The following is a 27,646-nucleotide window of genomic DNA, read 5'->3' on the forward strand; positions in this document are numbered from 1 at the left end:
ACAGTTCAGCAGCATCAGCATCAACCAGTGAACAGGGGAAAGATGTTGTCTACAGTGAGTGGGTGACGTGATTCGCATAATTGAATGTTAGTGTTGATAGTTCGCTGGCTAACGTCAGAACCTTTCAGATAACACTTGGTTAACAGAATTTTATAGCTGCATTAGGGCTTGTGAGATGCGTCACTGACTCTGCTGTATTCTGACTCATTAAAAAAGAAGAAAATGTCAGATTTTTGTGCTTTTTAGATGAAGACAAATTAGAAAAAAAAATTATATTTGAAAACTATTAAATTTTTTGCATTTCACAGATATAAAGTTATTTATTTCCACTTTATCAGACACAGAAGTGCTGCTGGAGTTTTTAAACCCTTTTTAAACCTTTTTTAAACACTGCTGGACTGAGAATAGCCCACCAACCAAAACTGTCTGGACAGTGTATACTCTGACTATGTCACTGACAGATTTACCCTGTTGGTACAGCCTTATCCTGCCACCACAAAAATAGAAAAAAGAGAAAACTCCACCCTGTCCCTGACAACAATAGGAGGGCAAACTGAGCGGGGGTGGAAGTAAAGGTATGGAGGGACACCAGTTGGAAAGAAGTGTGAAAGGAAAGGAGTGCACTTAGGGCAGGATGTTTGCTATAGACTAGTTACCTGAGCAGTTACATTTAGTAGTACACTATTTCTGATGGCGCATAGCTTTTAAATGTATGCATCAAAGTTACATTTAAAGTTTCCAGTGATGAAGGACATACATACATATACATGCAGAACAAAGAAGTAAAAAAGTGAAGAAAATTAAGGGGGAGGAAGGAGGACATAAATAAAGGACAGACAAGCAGGAGAAAAGTGTGAAAACAACCTAAAATGCGGGAGAGAGGACAGAAAACCCCTGTTCAGCAGGAGAAGAATTAAGAAAACCTAAATCTTCTGATGCAAACATGGTCCTGGACATTTGGGCTAAGCCCAGGGTGTTAAAAAAAGATCTGGCTCCCCCCCTGATACCGATACCTTGACCTCCATACCAACTCCTGAACAATACTTTTTTTTTCTCTATACTTTCACTGAAATTACAAACCAAAAGTAGGAGGGGCTTCAACCAGAAATGAGCGTGAGGTGCTGGAAGTGGGTGTATTTACTGATTGCAACGAATTACAGAGTAATAGAAAAGGGCTGAAGTTAATAACATGGTTACAGCCACTCATTGGTCTGGAATACCAAACAGTTGCTTATTGGCTCACTGATGCTGGAGTACTGAAATAAAACTATGGTACTAAAGTCATTTAGTACCATAAAAATGCTGGATTTTAATACTAATACTAACACTGTCATGTATCTGTCATGTATCTACTCTACTAAACAAAAAAAAATGGAATGAATGAGTATTTGTGTGATACCAGTACCAGTATACTAGTACACCCAGCACTAGGGAGAGTTTAAACATAGCACACTGAACCCAGGAATGTGCTGTGTCTGGACACACGCAGAAGCATTTGCTCTTAAGTGCACTCACCTCTTCACACACACACACACACACACACACACACACACACACACACACACACACACTCCTCACACTGCTCCTTTACCTATCCCAACTACATGGCCATGACTGGGAGCCAGTGGCCAGTTTAAAGACAAGACAACCATATTTACCATTTGTGCCATTTTTGTGACACAGATGGAATTTGGCTTCTGCTTTTATCCCTTCCGTGCAGTGAACACACACACATACACACCAGTGAAACACACACAGTGGACAGTGAGCACACATGCCCGGAGTGGTGGGCAGCCATTGCTGTGGCGCCCAGGGAGCAGAAAGGGTGAAGGGCCTAGTTCAAGGGCCTTCAATAGCCTGGAGCTCTATCCGCCGAGCCACTACTGCCCCATAAATATATAAATAGCAGAAATATAAAACAGCTAAAGGATATTCTGTCTAATAGTAGCAAGATATCTAAGAGCAGTTAGGCTACCTAGATTTAGACCAAGGATTAACTATTGCAGTTTCAAACTAAAAATACACTGGGTTGTGCTGGTCGTGGGTCCAGTATGAGGTCACTGGCTGAATAAAAACTGCAGCACAGACAGACAGTAAAAGTCTGGCTGTGGCTTCAAGGTTAGAGGCATTTTGTTCTCGTTCAAAAACATTCCAGAAACCAAGGCGTCTACCCCTGCTTCAAGCTGAAAAAACAAGGGACACAGTATATTCATACAATAGTAAACAATAGTAGCTGAAGGTTTGGATCCAAGACAAAAATATGGCACAGCTGGGTCTCTGTTTAGCTGTTTAGCTAAAAAAATAACCAACCAGGCTTATTCTTATTATTATTTTTTTTCAATATTTGAGAACATATTCTCTACAATGTGTGGATTTTCATGATGAGTAAATATGCATGATTCTATCTAATACTGATTTTGTCTGGATATGACAAGTACAATAATAAGTTTAAATTAATTAAGATTAATAATAATATTAATAATTAACAATAGAACATTTATAATAATTATTAATTAATATTTGTTTTAATCAACTTGTAATGTAAATGTAAATAATAATCAGGGGGGTTCTTAGCACTCAGGTTGCTTTTGTGTTCATCAAGAGAAAAAACCCACACTATCAGGATCTCACTAATGCACATGTTAATGCAAATCTAAAGCCAGTTTAAACATTTGCTGTTTTAAACCACATGTAAGCCAAATGATCTATGATGTAGGAGATTTGGTTTACCTATGTCTAGACTGTTTGTCACATGACGTGTCCTAATATCAAATTAATCAAATATGCAGCAAATTACAGCTTTCTGTTAAACCTTATTTGTCTTAAACAAATTGAGTCAAACTAAACTTGGTCTTCATCAGACCTCTCTGTGTATAAAAACATAAAAAGTTGTTAAAAGAGAAAGAAAATGCACCAGCGTGAGAGAAACAAAATGGAGATAGTTGGCCTACATGTGAAGCCCCAGGGTTTTCAGAAATGCACATCTGGTTCCAGACTGGGAGGCAAGAAGGCTGAACTGACTGCCTTTCAGATCAATATTTAGACACGCTACACCCTAGAACTAGCTGAGCCCTGCCACAGTTGGGCACAAATCCATGTCTACTCTACTCTGATGGACATTATACTTAAACCATTACACATTCATCAGCTCTTAGCTGAACTTTTAAACAGAAAAGCTCAAGTAGCATCAACTGAAAGAAAGCCGTTGTGCACTGCAATTTTATAAGTCTTGTAAAGCATTCAATTGCACTGAATCAGCACGCCAGGAGTACATTTGCATGACTGCTTCATTTACGGCCTTGTTTTGAATGCATATCTCCCTCGTTGTGGATATACACGCGTTTTGTTCTGCATGCCGCTTTGCACACCGAATTTGATGGCTCACACAAGTACCACAGTCATTCCGCGGTTATGTCATATACTGCTTAATTACCAGCCTTCCTTCTGCAGAAAAGCCACCCTCAATTCAAGCGAATCTATTCATGAAAAGGCTTTTGAGGGAGCTCAATCATGTGCATGACCACAAGATAATAGGTAGACCAGAGAGGGGAAAAAGGCAGAGTTCGGTTTCTGAAAAGAACTGGGGGAGGGTAATAGGAGGGTGAAAGTCAGGGGCACTGACTTTGACTGTGTACGGAGCGTCTTGTAAGAAAGGCTGTACATGCCGTCAACATTCCTGGGCAGTGATTCTTATCTCTCTGCCTCATGTAACATAATATAACAATCAGCCCCAGTTGGACCATAACAGTGTATGAACATGCGTAATGCAATATTATGTCACTGAGTGACTGCCCATCATAAAAACTATCAGATCATATGTCATATTCAGACTTTCGGTATACGAGCCATAACACTAGGGGTGGTGAGATTTTACTGTTTCTTTTTCAATATAAATACCAGTGTTAAAATATTTCATATCTGCTGATACCAATGTGGTGTTCTATTCCTCATAAACTACTTTATAATGAGCTTTTTAAAACAGAAGCATTTCACCTAAGATGGCTCGATCTACTCAAACACTCTACTATCCCCCAAGAAAAAGCTAACATTGCACTAAACAGTATGAGGAGGGGTGGGTGATATGGCATAAAAATAGTATTACGATGTCAGGAGAGGCAGGTCACATGGTTGGGGACAGCCACTGATTCCCCTTCAACGTGGTGTTTTTGTGATTGTGACAACAAAACAAAACAAACTGGACTGAACTGTCTGAAACAGCGACATCGATAACGGTGCTGGCCCAAGATGGCATTCATAGAACTGACTCTCAGGTTTGTTGCAACACGTAAGCACAGCATTTCACATTGCGAACTGGCCTAAGATTCCCTTATTTTCCCTAGACAATTAATAAATCAGCTAGTCGGCGAGTCAGGAAAGCGGTAGAGATAAGCTTTGGTTACAGTAGTCAGTTACACAATACTCCCAGAAATAAGATTATATATTACAACATGTATTTTTTATTATTATTTATTTTCTGTAATGGTCAAAAAATGTGATACATAAATCTTGCCCAGCTTTAAATTTGAGTGTGTGCTATTTTACGCTAGATTTGTTATAGTGTGAGATCGCATCGTTCTTTTTTACCCGCTCTGATAACTGATACAGCATTTTTTTGCTGATATTGACCAGATATCCCATATCCATCAATACCAATATGCCTTCCTTACAGATCACACATCAATACCAATATGCCATTTCTGCACAGTACTTTTGCATGCAAGTTTAAGCACACTGGTCAAACTGTATTGTACGGCCCAGTTCTAAAAACCTGCCCACTTCTCTACTGGACAAACTGAACTCTTTTTTATACCATTTGAAAATACCAGACACTCTTTCCACTGTCTGAACATTTTACGGCGACCAAATAAAATTTTAATGTGCATTAATGCTAAGACCACTCTAATGCTATTACTACTCTGGAGATAGAAGATATTGTAACAATTGTAACTGACTGTAACAATATTTAAACAAGCTAAAATTGGTGTACAAATAATTTCACTTCTTAATCTTTGTTTAGACTGCCCCATGATTATTTCAGCTTGTACAATCACGGCTGAAGAAAACAGCTATTTTGACGGCTTGCTTTCCACCACAATGGCCACTTTCACAAGCTTGGAACATCTAATTTTACTGCAACACTTGAAATGTCTTCAGCCAAATTACATGGAATTTTCTAGGAAACCGCAGACTGTCAGGAGTTAAGATCTTTATATAGTTCAGATGGATTGCTTCGCACCCACGCTGTAAATACAGAGCTTGCCAGCCTTAAACCTTCGGCCTTCCATGAGCTAGGAGGTCAAAGGCCTCGTTCCTCCCCCCCTAGTGAGGCAGCATTATGGACCAATCCCCAGAGAGATGACATCATTCTGCTTCAAACCCACCCTCTGTTCATTCGTCACTGCACCTCCACACAACACATTACCACATATTACACACAACCAATGAGTCTCCAATATCTCTGACCAGTGCTGGACAGACACGGTCACGGTCTTGAAAGCGTTTGTCAGGGTGAGGAGACCACCTCCCGAAAGTGTATGCCTTATGCTACAGCATGCCCCGCCTTTGTGATGAGAGAGCGCTAAAGCTTTTATCCCAATATCGTACAGCCCTACTCTACACATAAATACTACATATCCAGCTTTATTTTCTCAACGTCTATGTATCTGCTTTGGCAGATCATCACACATCACACATGGCACAGAATTCTCACTACAGGACATCCCTGCTAACTACAAATCATAATCCATCCTTACACTCATGCAAACCAAGAGAGTTTAATCATGGAAACTTGAGTGACAGCTTCATTCTAGTGCACATCCATTATACAAACAGCTAACCATCCATGCATATCACTGGAATTCCCACACATGGCTAATCCGGCTGACAAAGCATTCCACGGAACTGAAGCAGCGGGAGGAGGAGGAAGAGGAGGAGGAGAAGAGAGAGGAACTGCTTTAAATGCACGCTGCTGTTCCTCGTTCTGCAAAATCCAGCAGCGGGATGCAGCCGCCATCATCCAAAGTCATGCTCTGTCCGATCTACGTGAGCTTGACTGATCTGCACAAGGAAATCGTCGCAGTGGTTCTTAAGTGCTCTTGTAAGGCCCACTTCTAAGATTAACGATGGTCTGTAAATGCAGGCTAGATGCTTGTAGAGGATGACATTATATGCTGGCACCATGCCAGTGTCCGCTGGCCTTTCACGATCAGCTGAAGAATAGATTCCCTTTACAGTTCAAAGCACACTGATGCTGGATATCAGAAGAATTTGTATCTTAGACGGGGCATCGTTTAAAGGTGCAGGTATTTTCTATGTACAGCGACAGTGTCCTGCACATTTGACCCATCTGTGGTTGTGAACACACACACTACTGAAATAGGGGCAGCGAGCACACACACCCAGCCTGTCATCAATAGCCCGGAGCTCTAACTACTGCCCCAGTGTTTTACAGTGGTATGCAAAGGTTTGGACATCCTAACATAACAAAATAAAATGTGCCCCAACCCTTGAACACGCCACATTTTATGATTATTTGTTTCCAAATGTGTTAAATTCAGTAAATGAACTGAAATAAATGGCAAAAGTGTGTTTCTGAAGAACAGGGCTGGGCAACCCTGATCCTGAAGGGGCCAGATTCCTGCACAGTTTTGTGGTTTTCCCATTCAGGCACACTTGATTTAATTTCCCATTCATTTTCAGGTTTTGATAAAGTTCTAAAGCAGGAAAATCACCAAACTAAGTAAGCCTTAAGCTTACTTCCACTTTGTAAATCAGCAAAACATGTAATTTGACCAGAGGTGCCCAAATATTTGCATACAGCTGTATAACACTGTGTAAGATTATCTCTGGTAAATATATTAGCATAGAATATCAGCACTTACAAAGCACATGTCTGTAAACTTTAATAATGCTTAATGCTTATTTCATATATCATTACGGCTATATTTATATACAATACATCTGTAATATTAAATAGCATCAATACTGCCCAGCTGTAAATGAGAGCACTTCTGCAGCGCAAGAAGAAAATATTGGTATATCAAAGCATTTGATATACACGCTTTGCAATACTGAATTGATTCTCAAAAACACAGTATAGATTTTTAATGAACAGTTTACATGTTACATAGTGTTTAAACCCAGAGCACTAGATAGCAGTGTTGTGCTGTCATCACAGCACATTCTGATTGGATAAAAAGTCAACTTTTCTTTTAGTCAGATTTTAAAACTTTTTATTTTATTTTAATATAATAAAATCTGAAATATAATTTCATTTTAAAAAATCTCAATATTTGGTCTTGTTTACAGTATCGCAATGTATCGCTATACACTGAATTGTAACCCCTGTAAGTTCTTGCCAATACACAGCCCTAGTAAGCACTATGTAAAAAAGATATGGTCTGGAATTTTCCAACATAGAGCGATTTCTACTAGGGCTAGGAAATATGACAATATTTTACCGTATTGTAATAAATTGTGTTAAGGTGATTTACAAAATGCTTTTCTAAGCATATTTTCTAAGCGTATTGAGGGAGAGTATCTGAAAAGTAGTTTTTAAGTATCGTGGAATAAAAAATCCCAATATTTATTCTTGTTTACAGTATCGCAATATATCGCTATACACTGAATCGTAACCCCTGTATCGTGATACGGATCGTCTTGCCAAGTTCTTGCCAGTACACAGCCGTAGTAAGTGCTGTGTAAAAGCAGCCTATTCAGTTCCACATCGCCATTATTGTGAGACTCAATGAATAAGAGGACACAGGCCATAAAACAGTCACAAATCATTCTATTCCTGGAAATGGATCATTGTGCAGAACACAGCTCTGCTATCACAATAGTTCACATGCCCAGACTATTACTACTGTGTTACACATCAGTTAGAATGACGCATACAGTGATAAAACACTGCTAAAAGGAAAGCCCCTGGCTTTAAGATTAGATCAGGTCACATGGCCTTATATAAAATATTACCGTAACTATTAACTTATTATTTTCACGTCTTTAATGTCTTCAATTAGGTTCTGTACAATTCCTCCTTTCAGTCAGCGGCTAAAATCTAACGTGTTCTAATACAGTTTACAGGCGAGCTGCCTTTGTCCCAGTTACAGCATGGCTATAGCAAGTAGACAAGCAACATCCCTGGCCAGTCTATGAAGGCAGGAAATGCCTTAAAGCTACAGCAGGCCGTTCACAGGAAGCGTCTGCCAATGAATGAATAAGCCACTATGTGCTCTGTTCATTTGCTAGGCAGAGATAGTGCCATTGGCAGGTTTCATCATGATTCATGATAAGAAAGCCTCAGCTATGCAACCATGAACATCAGCATATTATTTGTTTAAAAGACAGTGCTTCATAAAGCTAGAGAGAAATAGTAAAAGGCTCATTCAATTTCTCCAGTAGACTTGGACTGTGGGAGTATGCTATACTGTTACTTGCTAAAAATGTTGTGGAACAGGCCCAACCATCAGTAGATACACCCTCTCTGCTAACCTCTCCATTACATTTCAGCTCAGGAGACGGTCATTCTTCGATCTTTACATCTGAGATCCGAGATGGTCCATTAACTCTTCTAACAAGCCAAGCTAGAGATGGAAACTTTTGGGACACAAGGGTACAGGCCTGTTGTATTTAAAGAAAAGTACATGACTGTGTGTGTATGAGGAAAAGTGCTTGGATTGGTCGGGTTTTCTTCTGTTTTCTTCAATTGAAAAGTGAAAGGGAAGTTTAGTAGAGATGCACAGATCCAGTAGATTTAATTGGTACTACATCTACCTGGATCAGCATTACAGTGAAATGTAACATTCATTTTACAGACTTACACATGCAGTAAAATGATTAAAACACATTTAGGCTAGTGTAGTAGTTCAGTGTCAACTAAACAACATGCATGCGTTCAGAGTACAAAATAAACCCATCATAAAATGTCAATATTAGATTTTTCTTAAAGCAATAATCTGCTGATACCAAAGGGATTCTGAGATCATTGCACCTCTCTAGTAGTAATACAGTATTAAATGTAGTAATACAGTATTAAAAGTAGTAATACAGTATTAAAAGTAGTAATACAGTATTAAATGTGGTCTGGCACATTTTGGGGGAGCAACATCAGCAGGCAATAGCCAACATAGAGCGATTTCTACTAGTGCTGGGAAATATGACGATATTTTATCGGATTGTGATAAATTGTTATCGTGATTCACAAAATGCTTTTCTAAGCATACTGAGGGAGAGTGTCTGAAAAGTAGTTTTTAAGAATCTGTCGTTACTGATGTATGTAGCCTGTGATCACGTGTATCATGTTTAATATTGTGCATTGTGAATATGTCTCAACACTAATATATACGTAATAATAGGTGAACAATAGGTTCCATATTCTCATGGGATCTCTACCTTAAAACAGTAAAGACACAAAAACAAACCTGGTGTCTCAATTTTTGCTGTTGTTCTTTACATTCTGCCCAAATTCCATGATGATTGGACCATTAGAAACAGTTAAAGAGACATTTTGAAGATATTCTGTACATAAACTGTTCTAGTTATTTTTTATTGCCCTGTTTCCTTTATTATTTTTGCGATATACCTCCGAAATGATAAACGGGATGATAATAAACCATTCTATGACTTTCTAAAATGTGTAAAACTAAAGTGTTCACTACAAAATAAAAACCAAAAACTACATAAGAACATCTTGGCAACCTGACACTGCTATTTTATGGGCATTACATCATGGGAACAGTCATCACCTCTCTGATACATCGCTAAGGCTAAACCAGCAGTATCGCGGTATACCGACACACCCGATATATGACAACATACGAACTTACTTTCTCCTGTATTCATCCCTCTCTCGCTTTATTTTGGCCAGCACATTGTAGAGGGCCCTCAGCTCAGGGGTGATGGTGTCAATCTGAACCCCAACACCATCCGGATGCGTCCATGAGACACCGGGCCCCTGATGAATCTCCACCCGTCCTCCGTATGTCCTGGCGTGGGAGAAGCTCCAGATTTTCCCCGGCATCCGCGCCTCTCTTACCGGCATCTCCAGGTCCGTCTGCACCGCCTGCTCACGGGGGAAACGGGCCCTGTAACGGGACAACTCCTGCGCGTGCTGCAGCTGAGTCTCGAGCAGCTTGTTCCTGCGCTCCAGCTCGTGCACTTTGGCTAGGAAGCAGCGGAACCGGAGATTGAGGGTCTTCAGAACGTGGATATTGGAGCCCAGGTCGTTCCTCAGTGCGCTGCTGACCCCCGAGCCAGCACCGATCCCCGGAGCTCCACCGACGGGCGCCACCGCCGTGTGAGATAATGCTAAAGGCAGCGGGCCCTCCGTGTACAGCGGCGGGTTTTGGTCTGGAAAGCGACGAGGTAGATCCATCCCTGTCCTCCAAGCGGCTCATTCAGACAGTGCTCGCATCACCCGGACCTCGCTCGTGTGGTCAGGAGCGCGAGGTGCACCCCCCCGTACCTACTGGCACAGCAGTAAAGGCGCATCGCCCGCTGCGGTTTCGGGTGAAAACACTGAGGAGCACTGAGCTGTAATTAGAGCATTAGGGCACTTTTACTGTGTGCTCGGTCCTGACCAAGCCCAGTCTATGTGCTGCTGTATCCGCTCGCTGTGACTCGGGATGAACTCTCCAGACGGAAAACCGAGGACACGCACAGACCGCCCCCAAAAACTGCAGCCAATCAGCCGCAGCTTCCGCCCAACTTCCCAAGGGACGGGGGGCGCAAAGAAGCAGACCTTACTTGGGATGGGCGATATCACCCATTTTCTTTTCAAGCCGGTAACGTGCGCGCGCGCGCGCGTGTGTGTTATATATATATAATATATAATAATTATTATTAGGCTAATCCAATAATGCCATATAGCAACTGATAACAGAGGTCCACACAGATTCAAGGGCCTGGGGTTGTGGGTTTCATCCTCGCTCTGGTCGCCCTGTGTTCACATGGGTTTCCACAGGGTCCGGTTTCCTTCCACCTCCCAAGAAATGGTAGGTGAACTGGCCATGCTACATTGCCCCTAGGTTTAAGTGTGTGAGTGAATGGATGTGTGGTGCCCTGCCTTGTAATTTTAACCAATGACTTGAGGTAAGCTCTGGAAACACCACCCACCACCCCCACCAGGGTTAATGAATAAGGTAAATAGACAGGACATGCATCTAAAAGAGGGTGGCTTTGTAATAATTTACATTAGAAATGGCATTTTAAAAATGGCATGGTAAAAACCAACAACATTACATTTAAAATAGTGTGGTCAAACGAGCTGATATCAGTCTTTTATATAGTCTGTTTTCTGATTTAATATTACAACGATGATCAAACACAAGCAGCATTAATATATTGAAAAGAAAGTTTCAGCATCACCCATCATTTTAGAATCTGAAAGCCCTGAGACTTACAATTACAGAAAACCATAGTCCAAGTACTGTTAAGCTGTGTGTTTAAGTCCTCTTAGTAGATATTAAGTAATCCATTTACAGGTAAATGAGCTGGTGTGTCTATAAACAAGATGAATAAGTGAACTAATGAACGGCATAAAAGTATGAGTGCCTTAGTGTCGATCAACCAGTGAGTAAGTGTATGATCAATGATTGTTTAAACAACCGTATGACTGCTAACAGGCATTTGGCTCTGCTGCAGTTTAAGTCTTCCATACAAAGTTGCATAAACCCTTTTCAGTTAACTGTATTTAATGAGAAAGCTGTACATCATCATCATCATCTCCCTTATACATAAGACTGAGGACCAGCCCATGATAGTGCAGCAGCAATCTGGAAAAATAACTTCTTGTGAATAAGGACTTCCTACACTTCCATTTCCTTCTCTTTATTCTTCTATTATTCAGATGACAGAGTCGCTTGTGGAATTCGTACAGCTTTATTAATTTGAGCTAATTCAAAAAGCGGACATTCAGCAACAGTTGAACATTGTAGCAGCGGGAATAGGCGAAAAAACACTAACTGGGTTCTTTTATTTATTGATTTTTTTTTTTTTTTTAAACTCCACACCATGCATTCAGCTCTGAGTACAAGGTCACCCTTTGCAGGTGTATATACTGTAAATATATATGTATATATTACGAATTAACTTATCACCAAGACAGCTCTCAGTGGCACCTTGCTTACCAGAAACAGAAAAAAAGGCCTTTGGGGGAAAATGTCATGTGCGTAGGACATTTTGGTTCATGTTTGAGGAGGGGGGGCGGGGGGGGAGAGAGATAAAGCTCAAAAACTATCTAGTGTTGTAAACTTAAGATCAAAATTCAAACAGAAAATCAAAGCAGGAAAACAAAGCAAAAAGAAACAAACAAAAAAAAAGCTTCCAAAGTAAAGATGCAGGCCCTTTTATTCGTTTCATCTTGACAGTTGTTTCACTGTAGAAGCAGGTAAAACCTCAATACAAATACATTTCAGACTTAATGGGCTTACACATCAGATATATTCCCATTCTGTTTGTTTCATTTACACAAGGAAAGAAACCACTTCAAAACACCCAGCAACAGGTCTTGCCTTTCTTACAAATTACAATCAGAATATTAAACACCACTGCAAAAATGTCCAGAAACAATGACACGAGGTATCAGTCCACACATCTGTGAAACTGAAGCACTCAGTCATTCTGGAAGTTAACTCAAAAAAACAAAACAAAAAAGAAAAGAAAAAAGGGGAAAAAAATAAAAGCCATGAATTTGTTTTAAGCGGTCATTAAATTCCCACAATTTTAAAGTTACTTGAAGATTTCACCTGCGAGCGTGTTGGATTAAAACTGCATGTTTCAGTGTATTAGATGTTACAGAAACATTTGTAATAAATGCATTAACTCGTCAGACTACATATATCATTTTCTGTTTTAGGAGTGTTATAGTTGAAGATGCTGTAGAGGAACAAACCCAAGCGGATATCAGGAGCAGAGGTGGTGGTGAAAGAGTGGGTGAGCTGAAATTTGGGAGTGCAGATCCCCGATTGAAAGGTGTCCTTTTGGAGCTGCGAGCAGCAGTGTCCAAGTGGTGGACAGCCTCCATGGTTAAGGAACACCTGCACTGAGCAGGGTGGACATATGTCCGGTGAGGGGAATGGCCCAATGCAATCAGGGCACAGAGTTCAACAGGTCCTGCAGAAAACCGTCGGGGTCTGGGATTTCGGAGAGAAGCCCTGCAAACAGAATGATTGAGGTTAGAAACCAGGTCTAGCTGCTTCGATAGAGGAACTAACATGGATCACTCTTTCCTTTTCACATTTTATCTACATTAACTGTTTAATAAAAATAACAAATCATTTTAGTATCTCACACTGCAAGCAGTCATTTGCAAGGCTCCTCATGAGCTATAATTTAATCCTACACAACAAACTTAAGTGGGGCCTACAGGCAAATCCAAATGATCTGTAATCTAAAAACACCCCTGTTATTTTACATGCAGCCCGGATTGTGGGCGAAAACTGTTTCTACATACCTACGACATCCAGGAACTCTGAGAAAGATTCAGCAGGCATCAGCTCATCCTGGAAAGCCCTCAGCACCCTTTCTGAAGCCTCGTAGATGGGCATGTCATTGTGCCGCACATATTCTGCAAGTGAGAAGGACCAGCCTCCCTCTGTGTTACTGGTGGGCACTTTCTGTAACAGTCACAAGGAAAAATATTTAGAACCAATTGAGCAGGAGCATAATGAACAGGATTTTTTTTGCCTTCATATTCACATCCATATAAATATTTCTAAATCATTATAAAGTCACATGTAACCAATGTTAGAAGGCAGAAGTAAAGTGCTTATACCCTGAACATGTCATAGATGAGGTCCACCAAGCCCCAGAAGAGAAGTGGAGAGCGATAAACCATATACTCCTTTACGGCTTTGTCTGAGAGTCTGAAACATCAAAATCCAATTCAAACGTGAGTAATACAATTACACAGATTCATCAACACAACACTATATACTGTGACATGGAAATGAGTCCCAACATTCATTTGATGAATGATACTGGTGTCAAATTTGACCAGTAACATCACTGGCAAAGACTACAGTAGACTACAATATACACATTAGTGATTATGAAAGATCAAAAGGCACAGAAAACCTCCTCTTACAAACTAGGTCTAGTCATTGCTTCATTTAATTAGATTCAGAATTTTATTCTCTGTGCCAGTCAAATTGCTCTAAAGATTACAGTGGGTAAATGAAACACTGGCATTTAATCAGACATTCATTTTAAACTATTGTCAGGGGAAAATGCCAACTGCCACAGGTTTGGCCCAACAGTGGAAAAGGAAAAAAAATAAAACGAGAGAAAGAGAAAGTTTTCTGATCCCAGCTTCGGCTTCCCCCTTACTTGTTGGCGCCCCCTGGTGAGACCTTTCGTGCATGTGCGGTGACCAGTAGCCTGCGCAAGATGTCTATGCGTGTGGCCCTCCACCGTTCAGGAGGGAGGATGTGCATGGCCAACACTGTGAAGTAGTGCGGCCCGTCCACCTCATAAGAGCTCTCCACCCATTTATCGCAAGGCTGCTCCAAGAAGCTCTGCAGGTTCTTCTCTTCCCGTGATGTGGCCCTTGTGCTGGAAAACATAAGATAGCTTATAAAAATGCTATGTGCACACGATTTCTCAAAGTACTTACATGGGGATCGGCAGATAGCCTGTTAGCACAACAGCAATCACCTCTAAAGAAAGATAGCAGGGGTGTAACTAAAGCTTCTGAATTGTTAGGTGCAACATCAATAATCAATAAGAACAACATTGACCAACTAAATAAATAAGCTGGACAAACAGAGGTGAAAGCTAAGGTTCAAATAAGTCATGCAGCCAAATGTGATGATCAGAAACGTACGTGTTGAGGACATAGAGGACAGTGTGAATGATATAGGGAATGAGGTGGATGTTGCTTTCACGGCCTCCTCCCCCTGTGTCCACACTGAATGACTGCTCCATGGCAAAGCGCAGGAACAGCAGCTTGGTGTCGTGGATGTTGAGTTGGTATGTGGGTTCCCTCTGTCCTGTGCACTCCTGCAGATATGTATTGTGCCTACAAACGAGATAACGAGATTTGTGCTCAGAAAACGCAAAAAAGCAAATACACCATTTTGGTCACTTCCTACACTGGAGACAAAAGTCACCAGACTGCCGCATGGTAAAAAGTGATTTGGAGAATGCAGTGTGTGTACTTTATATATGTGCATATATATCAACATCTTCATTCACATGGACGTTTTCACTAGACTCAACACAAAACATGGCGTACCTTGCCAGACAGGTGGCGAAGGCTGATTCAGGTACGTGTGGCCCCCACACAGGCAAGAGCCCATTGCACTTGGTGTTGGCGTTCTGTAGAGCGGCACTTTCCCACTCTTCACGCCCTCGAGCAAGCCTGACAAAATAACCAAAAACAAGGGTCAGATCATGTTTTGCGCATTAAATGAAGGTATTGAGGAGACACTTAAAGCATACGTACCGGACAGCAGCAAGGTGACAGTCATAGTGGACTATGTTAAAGTGCGAAACAGTGCTGTAGCCCTGCTGCTTGCGGGATTTGTTCTCAAACTCCTCCAGAGCCACGCGCTTCGTAAACGTGTAGATACCCAGGACCTTCGTTGGCTATAAAGAGGAATAACCATTTATAAACAAAAATATTACCAGGATGTCTGCATAACTAGTTTTAGTTTCAAATGTGGCAGTTCGGCACACATACCTGAAACTTGTAGCCTTCTCGGCAGATACAGCAAGTTAACCCTGGCTCCTCTATAAGCTCCTCCATCTGCTTCAACAGGGATGTCTTTGTCACCACCTGGCCTTTCTCATTGGTCTGAAATAAAACAATACATACACGTATAATACACTTACGAATGTCCAATTCAATGAAGATCCCTAGAAACAATGTATTTAATTCAATATTGCAGTTAACTGCATCGTAAACAGTGACACAAACAAGAGACTCACAGTCATTCCAAGGGTGCCTAGAGCTTTCTGCCTCATTGCCATGGCCATACGCTTCTTCTCTGCCCGGGTCTCCCTTCGAGCTGCATCGATCTTTAGATTCACCTCTGCGTGTTCCCTCAAAGCCTCTAAAAGGTTTTCAGCCAGAGTGCCAATGCCCTCGTCACTGGACACCTGCTCCAGCTTGTGCAAATTGCTAATGGAATCTGTTCCAATCAGCATCTATAGAAGACAAAAAGGGGAAAACAGTGTTAAGGCCTTACACCATTTTACAGAGTCAAATAACTGAGAAACTGTACGAGTCAAAATAAACAGGCTTGTAATACCTGTGTTGGGGGATGCTGGGTGGCCAGACCCCGTAGCAGCCTGAGGATAAAGGGAAGGGCTGGTCGCGCAAGGAACTTCTTCCAAACATCTGCATCCAGACTGCAAAACATAAGTAGGGTTGGATAAGGGAAATGAAGCAACTTCAAACTAGAACATGCAGTAGTACTGTGGTAAAACAGGCCATACTTTTTGGCGCTGGGGATATGTTTCTTCATGTAGTCCAGAGCACTCTGTGTGATGCCCTTCTGTAGGATTAGGTCTTTAAGCTGATGGCCATTGCTGTTGTTTTTGATCCCAGCTGCAATTTTGCAGAAGCAGTCCAGGAAGACCTTATCATCCGCGTTATGCTCCTCATCATACCTTTAAAAAGAAAGAAATAAAAACGTTTTTTGTCTGCTTTGTATCCAGTGTAAATTCACTATAGCAAACTTAAGTTCACTTAAAACATCACAATAAATTATAGTTGGATAAAACTGACTATTAAAGGCCTTACTTGTCAAAGCTGCAGCAGGGTTTGAAGCGCTCCACCAGGATGTGCATTTTCTCTAGCTCTCCAAAGGACAGGTATGGGATGATGCGCAGTAGACCCTGTAGAACACTTGGGTTGGAGCGCACAAAAGTGGTGTTGATCTGGTCTAGCAACATCACCAACTGGTCTTTATCTCCAGTCAACAGTAAGTTACCCTGCAAAAACAGCATAAGGGCCATGGTGTGCTTATCGTGAACACAAACACTGACAACAGTCTAGAATGGTAGTTACATATAAGCTTGATATCATCATCATAATGGGACAGAAACATGGCTCACCTTGTCCTCAGACAGAGTTTCAGCATTGGCCTCATCCAGTATAATCTCCATGATACTGAGGACCTGCTCTGCTATGGACGCTCCTCCACTGTCCTTACTCTCCTGCTCAGCTACCAGTGCCTGACAAGCATAAGCACTTAAGTTAACTTGGTGGACTTAACACACAAACACACATTAAGGGCAGCCTCAAATCCTCATGCAAACTGAATGTTACTCACCAAGTTCAAAGTACCCAGCATAACATTGAGGGTGTTCATCTCTGGTTTGACCAGCTGCTGTCTGTTGATCTTCACTTTAACACAGTAACTGAACAACTTCAGCAACACCTGAAGAGGAACGAGAAAAGGAAGATATGCTTTTACCTAGGGAATGTAGAAATGAAGGTGTAGATCTTCCACGGGAGTTCCATTTCTGTCCAACATCCATTACATGCTTTGTGGAAAATAAAATTAATAGAAAGTCAAAAACAACCAGATTTTACATACTGTGAGTAGGTGTCTGCCCTGTTTGAAATCCTTAATTCCAGAGAGTCTGTTGAGCATGCACTCCAACCCTCCACACTGTGCCATGACTCCAGCCATTTTATACACCTCTTCATCATCCTCCTCCTCATCTGAACATGAAAGAGAAACATTATCTAGCTAAAGTCAGACAGCAATCTATTAATGCCAACTTTACAGTAATGACTAGCACTGAGGATGGTTACAGACCTGTGGTAGAATCCAAAGACTCAATGAACTCCTCTGTGGCATCACCTAGAAGCCCTCTCATGCGATAAATGATTCTCATTGGCTCACCCTTTCAAAAATGAATGAAAAAACCCAATTACTAGTCACACTTGCTTTTAAAGCCAGTCACATGCCAAGATGGCACCAAAATAAACTCAAATGAAATAATAGCATACCACACTATGTGCCTGAACATTATGTAACCTCACCTCATTGGTAGGACACCAGACTTTCTTGTAGACCTCTGCCACAGACAGATCCAAACTAATGATCTTGTTATTCACAAGAAGCTGAAGAGACAAAGCACAGAAAATGATCAGTTAAAAGGGGCATACAATCATCTTACAGAAAAAAAAAAAAACATCAGCCGAAAGCTCCTGTACTTTGGTACAAGCTTGCTGTGTTTATTAGCTACCTCCATGCCACTGTCGTCCTCCAGCAGCGCAACCAGGTCACAATCTTGGCAGATCTTGTTCTTGATGTCCCTCATAAGTGGGCCAATGCCAGGTTCATTACTGCTGTAAGGATTCCCTGGCATGCGGCCTTGCAGAAAGTCCTCCTGCTGTGGGTCCTTTTCCAGAGTGACGAAAAACTCGGTCACCTCGTTCTCCTCCTGAGAGAGTGGGACGTGCAAGAGTGAAAAGTAGTGAGAAAGACATGGACATTGACTTTATAGAAAGAAAATCATCATTGCCATGCAAAAAACATGTATCTTCATCATGATGTATTGACACAAAGTTATCTAAAATAAAGTTTAAGTCATTCTCTTGCAAAGTTGACATTTTAGAGACATTAAGTTTTTGTGGGACAGCAACACAATGTTCACAAAATCTGATGCCTCTCTGATGAACAAGCAAGAAAAAGGAGTAACTCACAGGGTAGATAATGCTGCAGAGCCTCTCAAAGATGAAGACAGGAGTGCGGTAATCGTCCAGGTTGTAGCGTTTTGCTGTCTCAATACACACTGCCATAAATGCTTTTGTCTCCGACTCAGTCCCTGTAACAATAAACAGACATGAGTATTCCTGTGTAGAACAACAGTAACTCTGAGACTAAGCTAAGCGGTATAGCAGTTACCTGTAGTCATGTCCTCCAACATCTCCAGCAGCATGTCTTGAGTCTCATCGATCAGTTTGGTTCTCTGAACCACCAGCTTCCTCAAACACAAGTACCCATTCAGCACAGTGCCTACTAACCGGCTTTTAAAGTGACGTTTTATGGACTCCACTTCCACAAAGGAGGACAGCAGGCCTACAGTAGACACAGTTACATGGCATTATACTATTTCATACTATCTGTAGTATGCATTAGAACTATAAGGAAAATAAATAAATAAATAATTGTATATAAAATTGCTTTTACCAGTAAGACTCTTGAGGGCATATCCTTGCTGCAGGTCTGTACTCAGTGTGGCTTCCTCCAAGGCTAAGAGATGGGCAATTTCCTAAAGCAAACAAATGGATAAAACTAATGAGACTAATGTATAGATGTGGACTAATAATAAATGATTTGTTGCAGAGTACTGAGTTCTGCTAAGCTGAAAGCTGAAGATATTACCTTTGTTATAAGATTACCAATGTAGGGCAGAACACCTCGAGCAGCCAGGTACACTTTCCAGTGAGCAGGTTTTATGAGCTTCTGGTAGAGAGCCAGGTACTCAGCAGCACATTCCCCAGCAATACTCAGTTCGTCTAGGTAACTGGAAGACAACAACAAAAAAAAAAAGCCACAGTAAGATCCAAAACACAGACAGACACCGCCTACCAATAATTCCCTAAATAATTTTCCTAAAAATGAATGAGAACAAGAAGCAGGGACATCTAAACAACAGCTAGCAAAGTGGAGCAGTTTTAGCTTATTTAGAGCACGATTCTGAAGAGAAGTGGCAAATGTTGCACAGCAAGGTCAGCAAATAAAAAAAACAATTTTACACTTAGGTAAAATCCTCTTTATCAAAGTGATGCATACCTTGTAAGAAGATCCAGGACCTGCTGCTTACGGCTGGGGATGGTTGTTAGGGCCTCTACAATGGTGCAGGCGGCTTGTCTTGCTGCCTGAGTGGCTGGAGTGAAAAGCACCTGAAGAGAGAGATTATTATATTAGTGAGTTTCTCTACGCGGTAGCATTTGCTTAAGATGACCATGAATTAATGCCTTTGTCAAACTGAGATTTTACCTGTCTTAGCCAGTTGTTGTGGCCCAGCTTGAGCAATCGAGGGAACAGACCCTCGGATCTCGATCTCATGAACTGCTTCCATTTCCACACATATTTTTCCATCAGGTACTGTCTTCTGATCTCAGCCTTATTCAAAGGCTTCGAGGCAGGCTCTTGACCTGACCGAGATGAGGGCAAAAAATTGAAGCATATGAAAAGCTGAAGCTAAATTTCCAGCACTTGAAAACAATGTTCTGGCTTAACTGAAAACACTTACATCTAGCAGGAAGGCACTTTTTCCAGGCCTCATATGATGCCTTGGGATCCTTTTTGAGCCAGAGCTGAGCCTGAGCATGTATCTCATTGCTATATGGCTTGACTGTGGTCAGGGATTCAACAGCAGCATCCTGAGAAAGAGTGACCGTTACATTCATTAGAATTGAAAGATCTGAGAATTGCCTAAAATGTCAGTGCTAACAGAATTTCACAGTACCTTGTTTTTCTTGCTGGTGGGTGCAGGGGGTTTAATGAGTTTCTGTAAGATTCTCAGGCACATCAGAGTAATGTTCTCCACCACTACTGGAGTCTTTATATTGACTGCCATTAGGAACAAGCTGAGGGCTGTGGACAGCATAAAAGTGTTTTAGTGCTTAATCGATTAAATGATGTCAGAGACTGACTAAAAGAGGTCTGCGTTGAATGATGTTAAAAGTACCTGGATAATGGCAATACTTTTAGCTAAAAAAATGAGTTGGCTCACCACAGCGCAGCCTCAGTTCCCAGCAACCTCCTTCTTTTGCTATGGAGTCAGTGAGGAGCAGCATTTCGTACTGTAGACTACTGACCTAAAGAGCAATACCACATACATTTACACACCAAAAAACAAGAAAGTGGGAAGAAAAAAATAAAATAAAATTCTAATCAGTGACAGACAAATCATACCAGGTCAGGATTGGCCCAATGTCCCTTCAGAGCAGCTGACACCTTTGCAATAATGAGGTCATTCATCTGCTGAGTGGCTTCTGGGTGATCTCTGCCAAAGTAATCAATTCAAACCATTAACCAGATAATGTTTTTAAGATTTAAAGGGCAGACTTAAACCCTCTTAATTTATGTCCACAACACAGAGGCAGACAGAAATGTATGCAAGCCATACCTGGTTAGCAAGCAGATGAGCTGGCGGACCTCTTCCCTCATGGCTCCAGTGCCACGGCGAAGGTTGTATTCAAAGAGCTCTCTGATGAGCCCCTGTAGTACCAGGATCTGCCTGATGGCGGTGTTGGTGGCCAGTGCACGCAAGAGAGTGATGCAGTGGCCCGTAACTGCAGATGCACAGCCATAGCACTTGGTGGAGGAGGTGTGCCCACAGCCCAGCACAGACAGGGCACGATACTGACTGGCAGTAAAGGTGGGCTGGGTGCTGGTGCGGGAGGACTTTGTGGCTGCCTCTCGCTGTTGCAAGTCATACTCCAGCAGCTCTTTACGAGAAGCAAGCACTTTCTGTGTGGAGAGGGAAAAACAAGCTCTAGAGTTTGGAGTGTTTTACTAGGTTAACAGTTACAGCAACAGATACTCAACCAAATTAGTATTCAAGGACTGGATTTGTCAAATGTAAGACTTTCTCTTACCTGTATGATTTTAGAGAGCTCATCAAATGAGGTTTTGCAGTCTCCACTGTACTCCTGAGCTAGCTGTTGAATGTACCTGTTTACACTTGCAGTGGAGGTGCCCAGGCCTGCTCCTGCACCAGTGTCATCCTACAACAATGAATAATTCAAACAATGTAATCACATATCTTACAATAAAAATATAGAAGAACTCATTTAGCAGACCATCCTGGTTTAAATACTGACCTGTGGTTTCTCTGGAGCTGCCTCATTTACTTTGGACAGCAAACTCTCAAGCTGAGGTCGATGGCCCATGAGTTGATGATACACACGGTCAGCCTTGTCCAGAAGAGTGTTTATGTTGGTCACAGCCTGAATGAAACAAGCCAAAAAAAAAAAAAAAAAAAGATTTAGCACCATTTAATTTTAATTAGGGAGAATAAAAATGCAAGTATTTATCAAAGAAATTGCTTCTTGCCTTTTTTCTGTCTTCTTCATTTTCTATGGGATCCACAGCACAGCAGGGTTTGGCATAGAGCATAAAGTCAAAGCGAGCATATTTACAAAAGCCACAGGCATTACACAAGAAGGGATCCTTCTCATCATAATTAATGGATCTAGAAAAGGGAGGAAACCCAACAAATTAATGTCAGGTACAGTGATTAAAACCAGTTTATTTCCTTGTGTACAGTGTGGAAATCTGTCCCTATACCTGCATTTGTGACACTGGTAAACATTCTCTCCACAGTTGCCACACACTCCTGGATTGGCAGGCACAGAGGCGCTGCAGCGAGGGCACTGCAGGGTCTCTGTCGATGCCTGGTAGTTCTCATAGAAGTCTGAAAACTCGATCATCAAGTTGGAAGCCACAATGGGGAGAGGAAGGTCGATTTTCACTTCAGTCTGTCCAGGAGTCAACGGTACTCTCTTAGCCTTATGCCAACGAGCAGGTCTAGAATGACCAAACAAACAAAATTTAGTCCTAAACTTAAACCATGAACACAAATAACTTGGTTTGATCCAAAAGTAAGATCCTAAATAATTCAGCATAGTCAATACATATATGAAGTACATAAAAATGAACTTACTTATTCTTTAACTCCACAATAGCCTGCACAGTCCTGTTGTTATAGTAGAGATTGATGGTGCGCACCATCTTGGTTCTCTTGAGATCACCAATCTTCACAGTGACTTTGCTGATTGTGTGACTGCCAATCAACTTTACCACTTGCTGAGTGGTGGTATAACGAGTATCCACTTTGATAGATGACAGTTTGATGTTCTGACAAAAGAAAATGCAATTAAAAGTGAATAAACTATATGTGTCATATTTTTATATATATATATATATATATATATATATATATATATATATATATATATATATATATATATATATATATATATATATATATATATATGCAGACATATAGACAGACAATGGTTTTAAAATTGCACGCTTGTAGGATGCACTGTACTTACAGAGAAGGGCACTTCAGGATTGTTGCACACTAAGCAGGGATCACTTTCAAGGTAAAATCCATCAAATTCCACTAGTCCAGAGAGGGTGCTTAAAAACAAAGAAAACAAAAATCAAATTAATGCACAAAGCTTTGTGATACAAATGAGCAAATCATTAAGTGTCAAAAAGGTCAATCAACTTACTTGTATATGTTGGAGTTTGGATGATTGGTGAGAATGTGGTTTTGTGCCCTCAAAATCTCAACAGCTTTCTGAGAGTACTCCTTCAGCTGAAAGAATAAAATTCTATAAATAAAACTTTTCAACTTTTCAAAAATTCATTTCTATTTCAGTGTATGAATGAAATTCTACAATTACCATCTGCTGCAATTACAAATGTGACTTTACACCTGTGTGTGTGTCAGATAAATAAGATACCTTCTTTTCGGTCTGAGGGGTTTTAAGGGAAAAGTATCCCAGTAGGTCGACAAATTGAGCAGCTTTACGACCATAAGCAGGGAGCTCTGGCCAGATAGCCCAGGTCAGGTCCAGCAGTAACTCCTGCTGGGATTTGTTGGAGTTCCTGTAAACATTTATACTTGGTTAATGACGTGCAGGGCCTTCTTTTAATTTCAAAATTAAAACGAGATGTGTGGTGTACCTGTAAATGTGCAAGGCCAAGCAGTGGGCTTGCCAGCGAACTGAGGAAGAGTTGGACTCCAGCAGGAAGCAGCGCAGGAACTGAATCAAAGTCTCTTTGTCGGCAAACTTGTTGAGCTGACTAACCAGAGCGGTGCAAAGCTGATCCTCCTGGCTTGCTGCTCCATCGCCTGACAGTAGATAAAGAAACATGATGAAGAAGGAAAAATAAAGCTAAACCCACATTCTCATTTACTGATAGTGAACAACTGCCCAGTTGTATTTTTTTAGTGTTATGTCCAAAACATTCATTCTTGGGAGGATTAGTGATCACCTTCTTTTTCCTTTTCCTTGTCTTCCTTCTTGCTCTTTTTGCTGGACGACTTGCTCTGAGAAGACTGTGAGGCTCCAGCCCCTGAGGCAGAACCCCCAGAGGAAGAGGCAGCCAAGACTTTACTGCCACACAGGGCACATGAAAGCAGCTGCAGCAGCACTGGAGACACTCCCTCATCCACTAGAAAACTTACTTGCAGAAGGAAGTACAGCACCGCTGCCGAAAGAGACAGAGATCAGTTTCGCTGAGGCATCAACACCAGCCCTTCGCAGATAAGACTGGACATCCCTGGTTTAAGCAATTTCTGTCACTCAATAAGGGGACAGCTAGTTGTGTGAACTCAGGCCCTACAGGGAAAACTATTCTACCCAACTTGTAGCTCATTTATTAAACAATAAACTAACGTAACAAAACTATGAAAAAAAAAACAAAAAACAAACTCAAAACTTACAATCATCTTTCATACAAAACTTCTGCCAGTTGACAGTTCTTTGTGTGGCAATTTCAGCACATGCTTTCAGGTGCTCCATCTGAAACAAGCAAAGAGGCCCAATGTAAATGTTGCTCAGGTATTGATAACACTCATACACGCCACATTCTCTGGGCTTTGCTCACTCACCAGACTAATGAGTGTGTCATACTGTAGGGCAGAGCCAGAGGTAGCTGTGACAATGCCTCCCCTGAGGAAGATGCCCTGCTCTTCCAGAAGCTTTTTGATGCTGCGAACGTGGGAGTCCAGTGTATGAAGGTCTCGTAGCTGGCGATACTTTTCCTTTGAGCCACAGATAAACAGCAGCAGCTTCCTAACCTGCCTTCTCACAAATGGAGTCTGCTGGATCATCAGATACTACAAAAAAAATGTGACAAAGAACACCTGATTACTATAAAAAATACACAGGAAAGGAGAAACAGAAACAAGACTAGAGGCTACAAAGAATTGCTACAGGCTAGAAAGAATATAACTTGCCTCAGAGAGAAAGTAGAACCAAGAATGGTCAAAGATGGGGGGTGGAATGCGGGGATTCGTGTCAGCAATCTTCTTGATCTGATAGGGCAGGCGCAGTACCATTTCAGTGAGGAGTTGTGAGTACGCTTCAAAAACATCAGCAGCATGACCCTGAGAAAGAGAAATGTGAAGTATGATCAAATAAAACCTGCACAGGGACTACATGACTCAGTAATCGTGTAATTTCTTTTCTAAAGCCATGGAGAGAAGCTACGAATGTCTTTCTGCATCGGAGGACAAGCTAAAAAGCTGCTGGAAAAGTTTTTTTTTTTTTATTTATGGTCAGTAACGGCATGCTTTTCCGTAGGGCAGTGGTGTGGTGTGTGTGTGTGTTCACTACCAGATGGGTTAAATGCGGAGGACACATTTCGCTGTACAGTGTACACTGTACAGTGACAAATACGTGCACCTTTATCCTTTATCCAAATGTTCTTGTGCAACTAACTGGCCCAAATCACACTAAAAGCCACTGCTTAAAATACTGACATTTCAATATAAAAATGTTCAGTATGAAAGTGACTTGGCTCTTGGTGATGGGATTTTTTTTTTTTTTTTTTTTTTTTTTTACCTTGACATACTGGCGCAGAAAGAAGGGGCTCATGTCCGGGGGAGAGGAGGAGGTGTGGGGTTTAAGGAGCTGACTGGCAGCCGCTGGCTCCTCTTCACCCTGCTGAGTCTTCCAGAACTCCAGCAGAGATTTCAGCACATGCAGGCAGTAGTCTATTGCTCCCAGACTTAACAGAGCAGTAGCCGTGGCGTTGGAGATAAGAGAGGAGGACTGTAGAGGAACACAAATCAAAACATGGCCAAAGAAATTTAGAGGAACTGCACAAAAGTAATACTTTCAAAAGGGTGCTGATGAAAAATCTGGAGAGATGGCATGTCAAAAAAAACAAACACATGCTTTCCAAAAAAAAAATTCTGAATAGGTAGGTACCTCTGAAGACGACTTGGAGCCAGATTTAGTGCGTGACATGAAGACACTGAGTAGCCTCATGATGACCAGATGCACCTCATTTACTGGACTGCGCTCGTTCTTCTTAGAGACATCCTAAAGGAAGAAAATTTACATCATCAAACCAGGTTTAAAAAAAACAAAACAAAAACTGAGCAGTTAACAAACTATGTTTTCGGTGTTATCTGTGTTAAAAACATTTCTCTTTGTAAATCTAGACCACCGCTGCTAAGATCTAACCTTCTTGTGCATGCCGAGCTCAGCAATGAGCTGAGCTAGCAGGTCGTCCAACGCTCCCTTGTCCTTCTCATCTTCTCCATCCAGGTCAGCGGTCAGCATGAGGATCACCTGCATGTATGGGATGGCACGCACCCCACCCACACTGTGCAGCTGAGACAGGTGCTGCAAGAGCCGCTCCAGCAGCATCAGACGCACCATGTGCAACCTAGAGATAAGAGACACACACAGAGTGTTTCTAACTGCAACCTAGAAAACAGCAGAGACTGACAGACTGGTATCATTATGCTTAAACAGCAACAATTTCTAGATGTCAAAACTATCAACTACATTTCAGTTCACCACATTGTGCATGCCTGTCATTTTTTTACACGTCAATATTTGGTTACCCTTTCTAAAACAGTTTTGAACAAGGTGCTGTACACTATGCTAAGCAGCAGCATGTAAAAACAATGAAATCTGCTTCCCACTTAGTTAAAATCTGCAAAAATCATTAAATCATTTCCAGCTGCCTCAGGGCTTTTCTGATTGATTATTGATTCTTATGTGTATTGTTTGTTTAAAATAGGTCCCTTTAACAGTCAACTATTACAGGAAACAGCACTGAATCTCCACCTTGTGGCTGCCTAGTTGTTACAAATAAAAAGTGAATGAGCCAAAAGGGAATAAATGTGAACGTAATAGATTAAAATGTATCCGTAAAACAAGGTACCATTTGATAATCAATATAACAAGGTTTCATAAAATCCCTAACTGATGCTCTGTAAAAAGCAGACCTATTGCTAGTGTGGATGTCCCCTTCATTCTCTCCCTCCCCCTCAGAGCCATCTCCCTCCTGCTGGGCTGTGGTGGTGCTGATGGCTCCTGTGCTGGAGCTCACACTGCCTGGTCCTGCAGGATGGCCCTCCACTGCCGTGTCCCCATAAGCACTGCTACGCCCAGACACTGCAACACAGAACTTCTACAGTCAGCTTCAGGATTGGATAGCAAAAGATAAAAGATTCAAACCAAAAAGTACCATATTTAATTGTCCCCACTAAAGGGCATCTAAAAAATCATCATAAAAAAGACTGAATGTTTATAATAGCAGCTCTGCTTACACACGTCCTTCCCACCTCGACCCTCACCGTTATGTTCTCCGGCCACTGAGTCGATGGCACTTCCTCCACTCTCTGAGCCCACACTGCCCCCGTGCTCGGCGGGAGAGGTGCGCAGCGTGGAGCCGTCGGTGGCTGCTGTGCTCCCCTCATCGTCCGAGGCTGGGGCTGAAAGTATAACCAGAGCTGTTACAGGAAAAAAACAGCAGGCTTTGCAAGGGGGTTTTCTAAAAGGTGCACACAAACAGCAATTACAAACACTGCATGCCATAGTTTTCTATAAATAGAGGGGATGAAGTCTCTAGCCCAACATTAAGAAAACTAATAAGGATGCAAGTTGGCTAGAAGTGCTACAGTAAGTATCCAA

The 27,646-nt window shown here is 41.5% G+C and overlaps 2 protein-coding genes across 16 annotated transcripts in view; both read right to left on the reverse strand.

Annotated features, from left to right (window-relative positions):
• The window catches only part of iffo2a (intermediate filament family orphan 2a), a 31,958-nt gene extending 21,348 nt beyond the window's left edge, over positions 1 to 10,610 (reverse strand). The window contains exon 1 of the mRNA XM_072696594.1: positions 9,828 to 10,610. Coding sequence (XP_072552695.1) covers positions 9,828 to 10,375 — 548 coding nt within the window. The 5' untranslated portion in view covers positions 10,376 to 10,610. The remainder of the gene's footprint in view (positions 1 to 9,827) is intronic.
• Positions 10,611 to 12,330: 1,720 nt separating this feature from the next.
• Positions 12,331 to 27,646, reverse strand: part of ubr4 (ubiquitin protein ligase E3 component n-recognin 4) — a 36,521-nt gene continuing 21,205 nt past the window's right edge. For 9 of the 15 annotated variants that reach the window (XM_072696592.1, XM_072696590.1, XM_072696583.1 and 6 more), the window contains 47 exons: positions 27,283 to 27,465; positions 26,959 to 27,127; positions 26,186 to 26,390; positions 25,928 to 26,041; positions 25,559 to 25,768; positions 24,952 to 25,101; positions 24,604 to 24,831; positions 24,436 to 24,514; positions 23,985 to 24,200; positions 23,673 to 23,841; positions 23,450 to 23,594; positions 23,216 to 23,301; positions 23,033 to 23,120; positions 22,639 to 22,832; positions 22,263 to 22,502; positions 22,029 to 22,167; positions 21,797 to 21,922; positions 21,572 to 21,700; positions 21,100 to 21,443; positions 20,886 to 20,976; positions 20,704 to 20,788; positions 20,437 to 20,564; positions 20,221 to 20,350; positions 19,965 to 20,122; positions 19,758 to 19,867; positions 19,347 to 19,488; positions 19,152 to 19,233; positions 18,867 to 19,040; positions 18,665 to 18,786; positions 18,205 to 18,402; positions 17,999 to 18,079; positions 17,772 to 17,859; positions 17,547 to 17,674; positions 17,280 to 17,387; positions 17,062 to 17,181; positions 16,748 to 16,938; positions 16,441 to 16,614; positions 16,254 to 16,353; positions 15,931 to 16,149; positions 15,683 to 15,796; positions 15,446 to 15,588; positions 15,236 to 15,361; positions 14,825 to 15,019; positions 14,329 to 14,553; positions 13,775 to 13,865; positions 13,454 to 13,616; positions 12,331 to 13,154 (listed from right to left, as the gene is read on the reverse strand). In XM_072696592.1, coding sequence (XP_072552693.1) covers positions 13,090 to 13,154; positions 13,454 to 13,616; positions 13,775 to 13,865; positions 14,329 to 14,553; positions 14,825 to 15,019; positions 15,236 to 15,361; positions 15,446 to 15,588; positions 15,683 to 15,796; positions 15,931 to 16,149; positions 16,254 to 16,353; positions 16,441 to 16,614; positions 16,748 to 16,938; positions 17,062 to 17,181; positions 17,280 to 17,387; positions 17,547 to 17,674; positions 17,772 to 17,859; positions 17,999 to 18,079; positions 18,205 to 18,402; positions 18,665 to 18,786; positions 18,867 to 19,040; positions 19,152 to 19,233; positions 19,347 to 19,488; positions 19,758 to 19,867; positions 19,965 to 20,122; positions 20,221 to 20,350; positions 20,437 to 20,564; positions 20,704 to 20,788; positions 20,886 to 20,976; positions 21,100 to 21,443; positions 21,572 to 21,700; positions 21,797 to 21,922; positions 22,029 to 22,167; positions 22,263 to 22,502; positions 22,639 to 22,832; positions 23,033 to 23,120; positions 23,216 to 23,301; positions 23,450 to 23,594; positions 23,673 to 23,841; positions 23,985 to 24,200; positions 24,436 to 24,514; positions 24,604 to 24,831; positions 24,952 to 25,101; positions 25,559 to 25,768; positions 25,928 to 26,041; positions 26,186 to 26,390; positions 26,959 to 27,127; positions 27,283 to 27,465 — 6,965 coding nt within the window. In that variant the 3' untranslated portion in view covers positions 12,331 to 13,089. The remainder of the gene's footprint in view (positions 13,155 to 13,453; positions 13,617 to 13,774; positions 13,866 to 14,328; positions 14,554 to 14,824; positions 15,020 to 15,235; positions 15,362 to 15,445; positions 15,589 to 15,682; positions 15,797 to 15,930; positions 16,150 to 16,253; positions 16,354 to 16,440; positions 16,615 to 16,747; positions 16,939 to 17,061; positions 17,182 to 17,279; positions 17,388 to 17,546; positions 17,675 to 17,771; positions 17,860 to 17,998; positions 18,080 to 18,204; positions 18,403 to 18,664; positions 18,787 to 18,866; positions 19,041 to 19,151; positions 19,234 to 19,346; positions 19,489 to 19,757; positions 19,868 to 19,964; positions 20,123 to 20,220; positions 20,351 to 20,436; positions 20,565 to 20,703; positions 20,789 to 20,885; positions 20,977 to 21,099; positions 21,444 to 21,571; positions 21,701 to 21,796; positions 21,923 to 22,028; positions 22,168 to 22,262; positions 22,503 to 22,638; positions 22,833 to 23,032; positions 23,121 to 23,215; positions 23,302 to 23,449; positions 23,595 to 23,672; positions 23,842 to 23,984; positions 24,201 to 24,435; positions 24,515 to 24,603; positions 24,832 to 24,951; positions 25,102 to 25,558; positions 25,769 to 25,927; positions 26,042 to 26,185; positions 26,391 to 26,958; positions 27,128 to 27,282; positions 27,466 to 27,646) is intronic. The other 6 variants (XM_072696593.1, XM_072696591.1, XM_072696589.1 and 3 more) reach the window with 4 other exon arrangements.

This window comes from Salminus brasiliensis, chromosome 14 (assembly GCF_030463535.1).
Source record: "Salminus brasiliensis chromosome 14, fSalBra1.hap2, whole genome shotgun sequence".
Classification (NCBI taxonomy): Eukaryota; Metazoa; Chordata; class Actinopteri; order Characiformes; family Bryconidae; genus Salminus; species Salminus brasiliensis.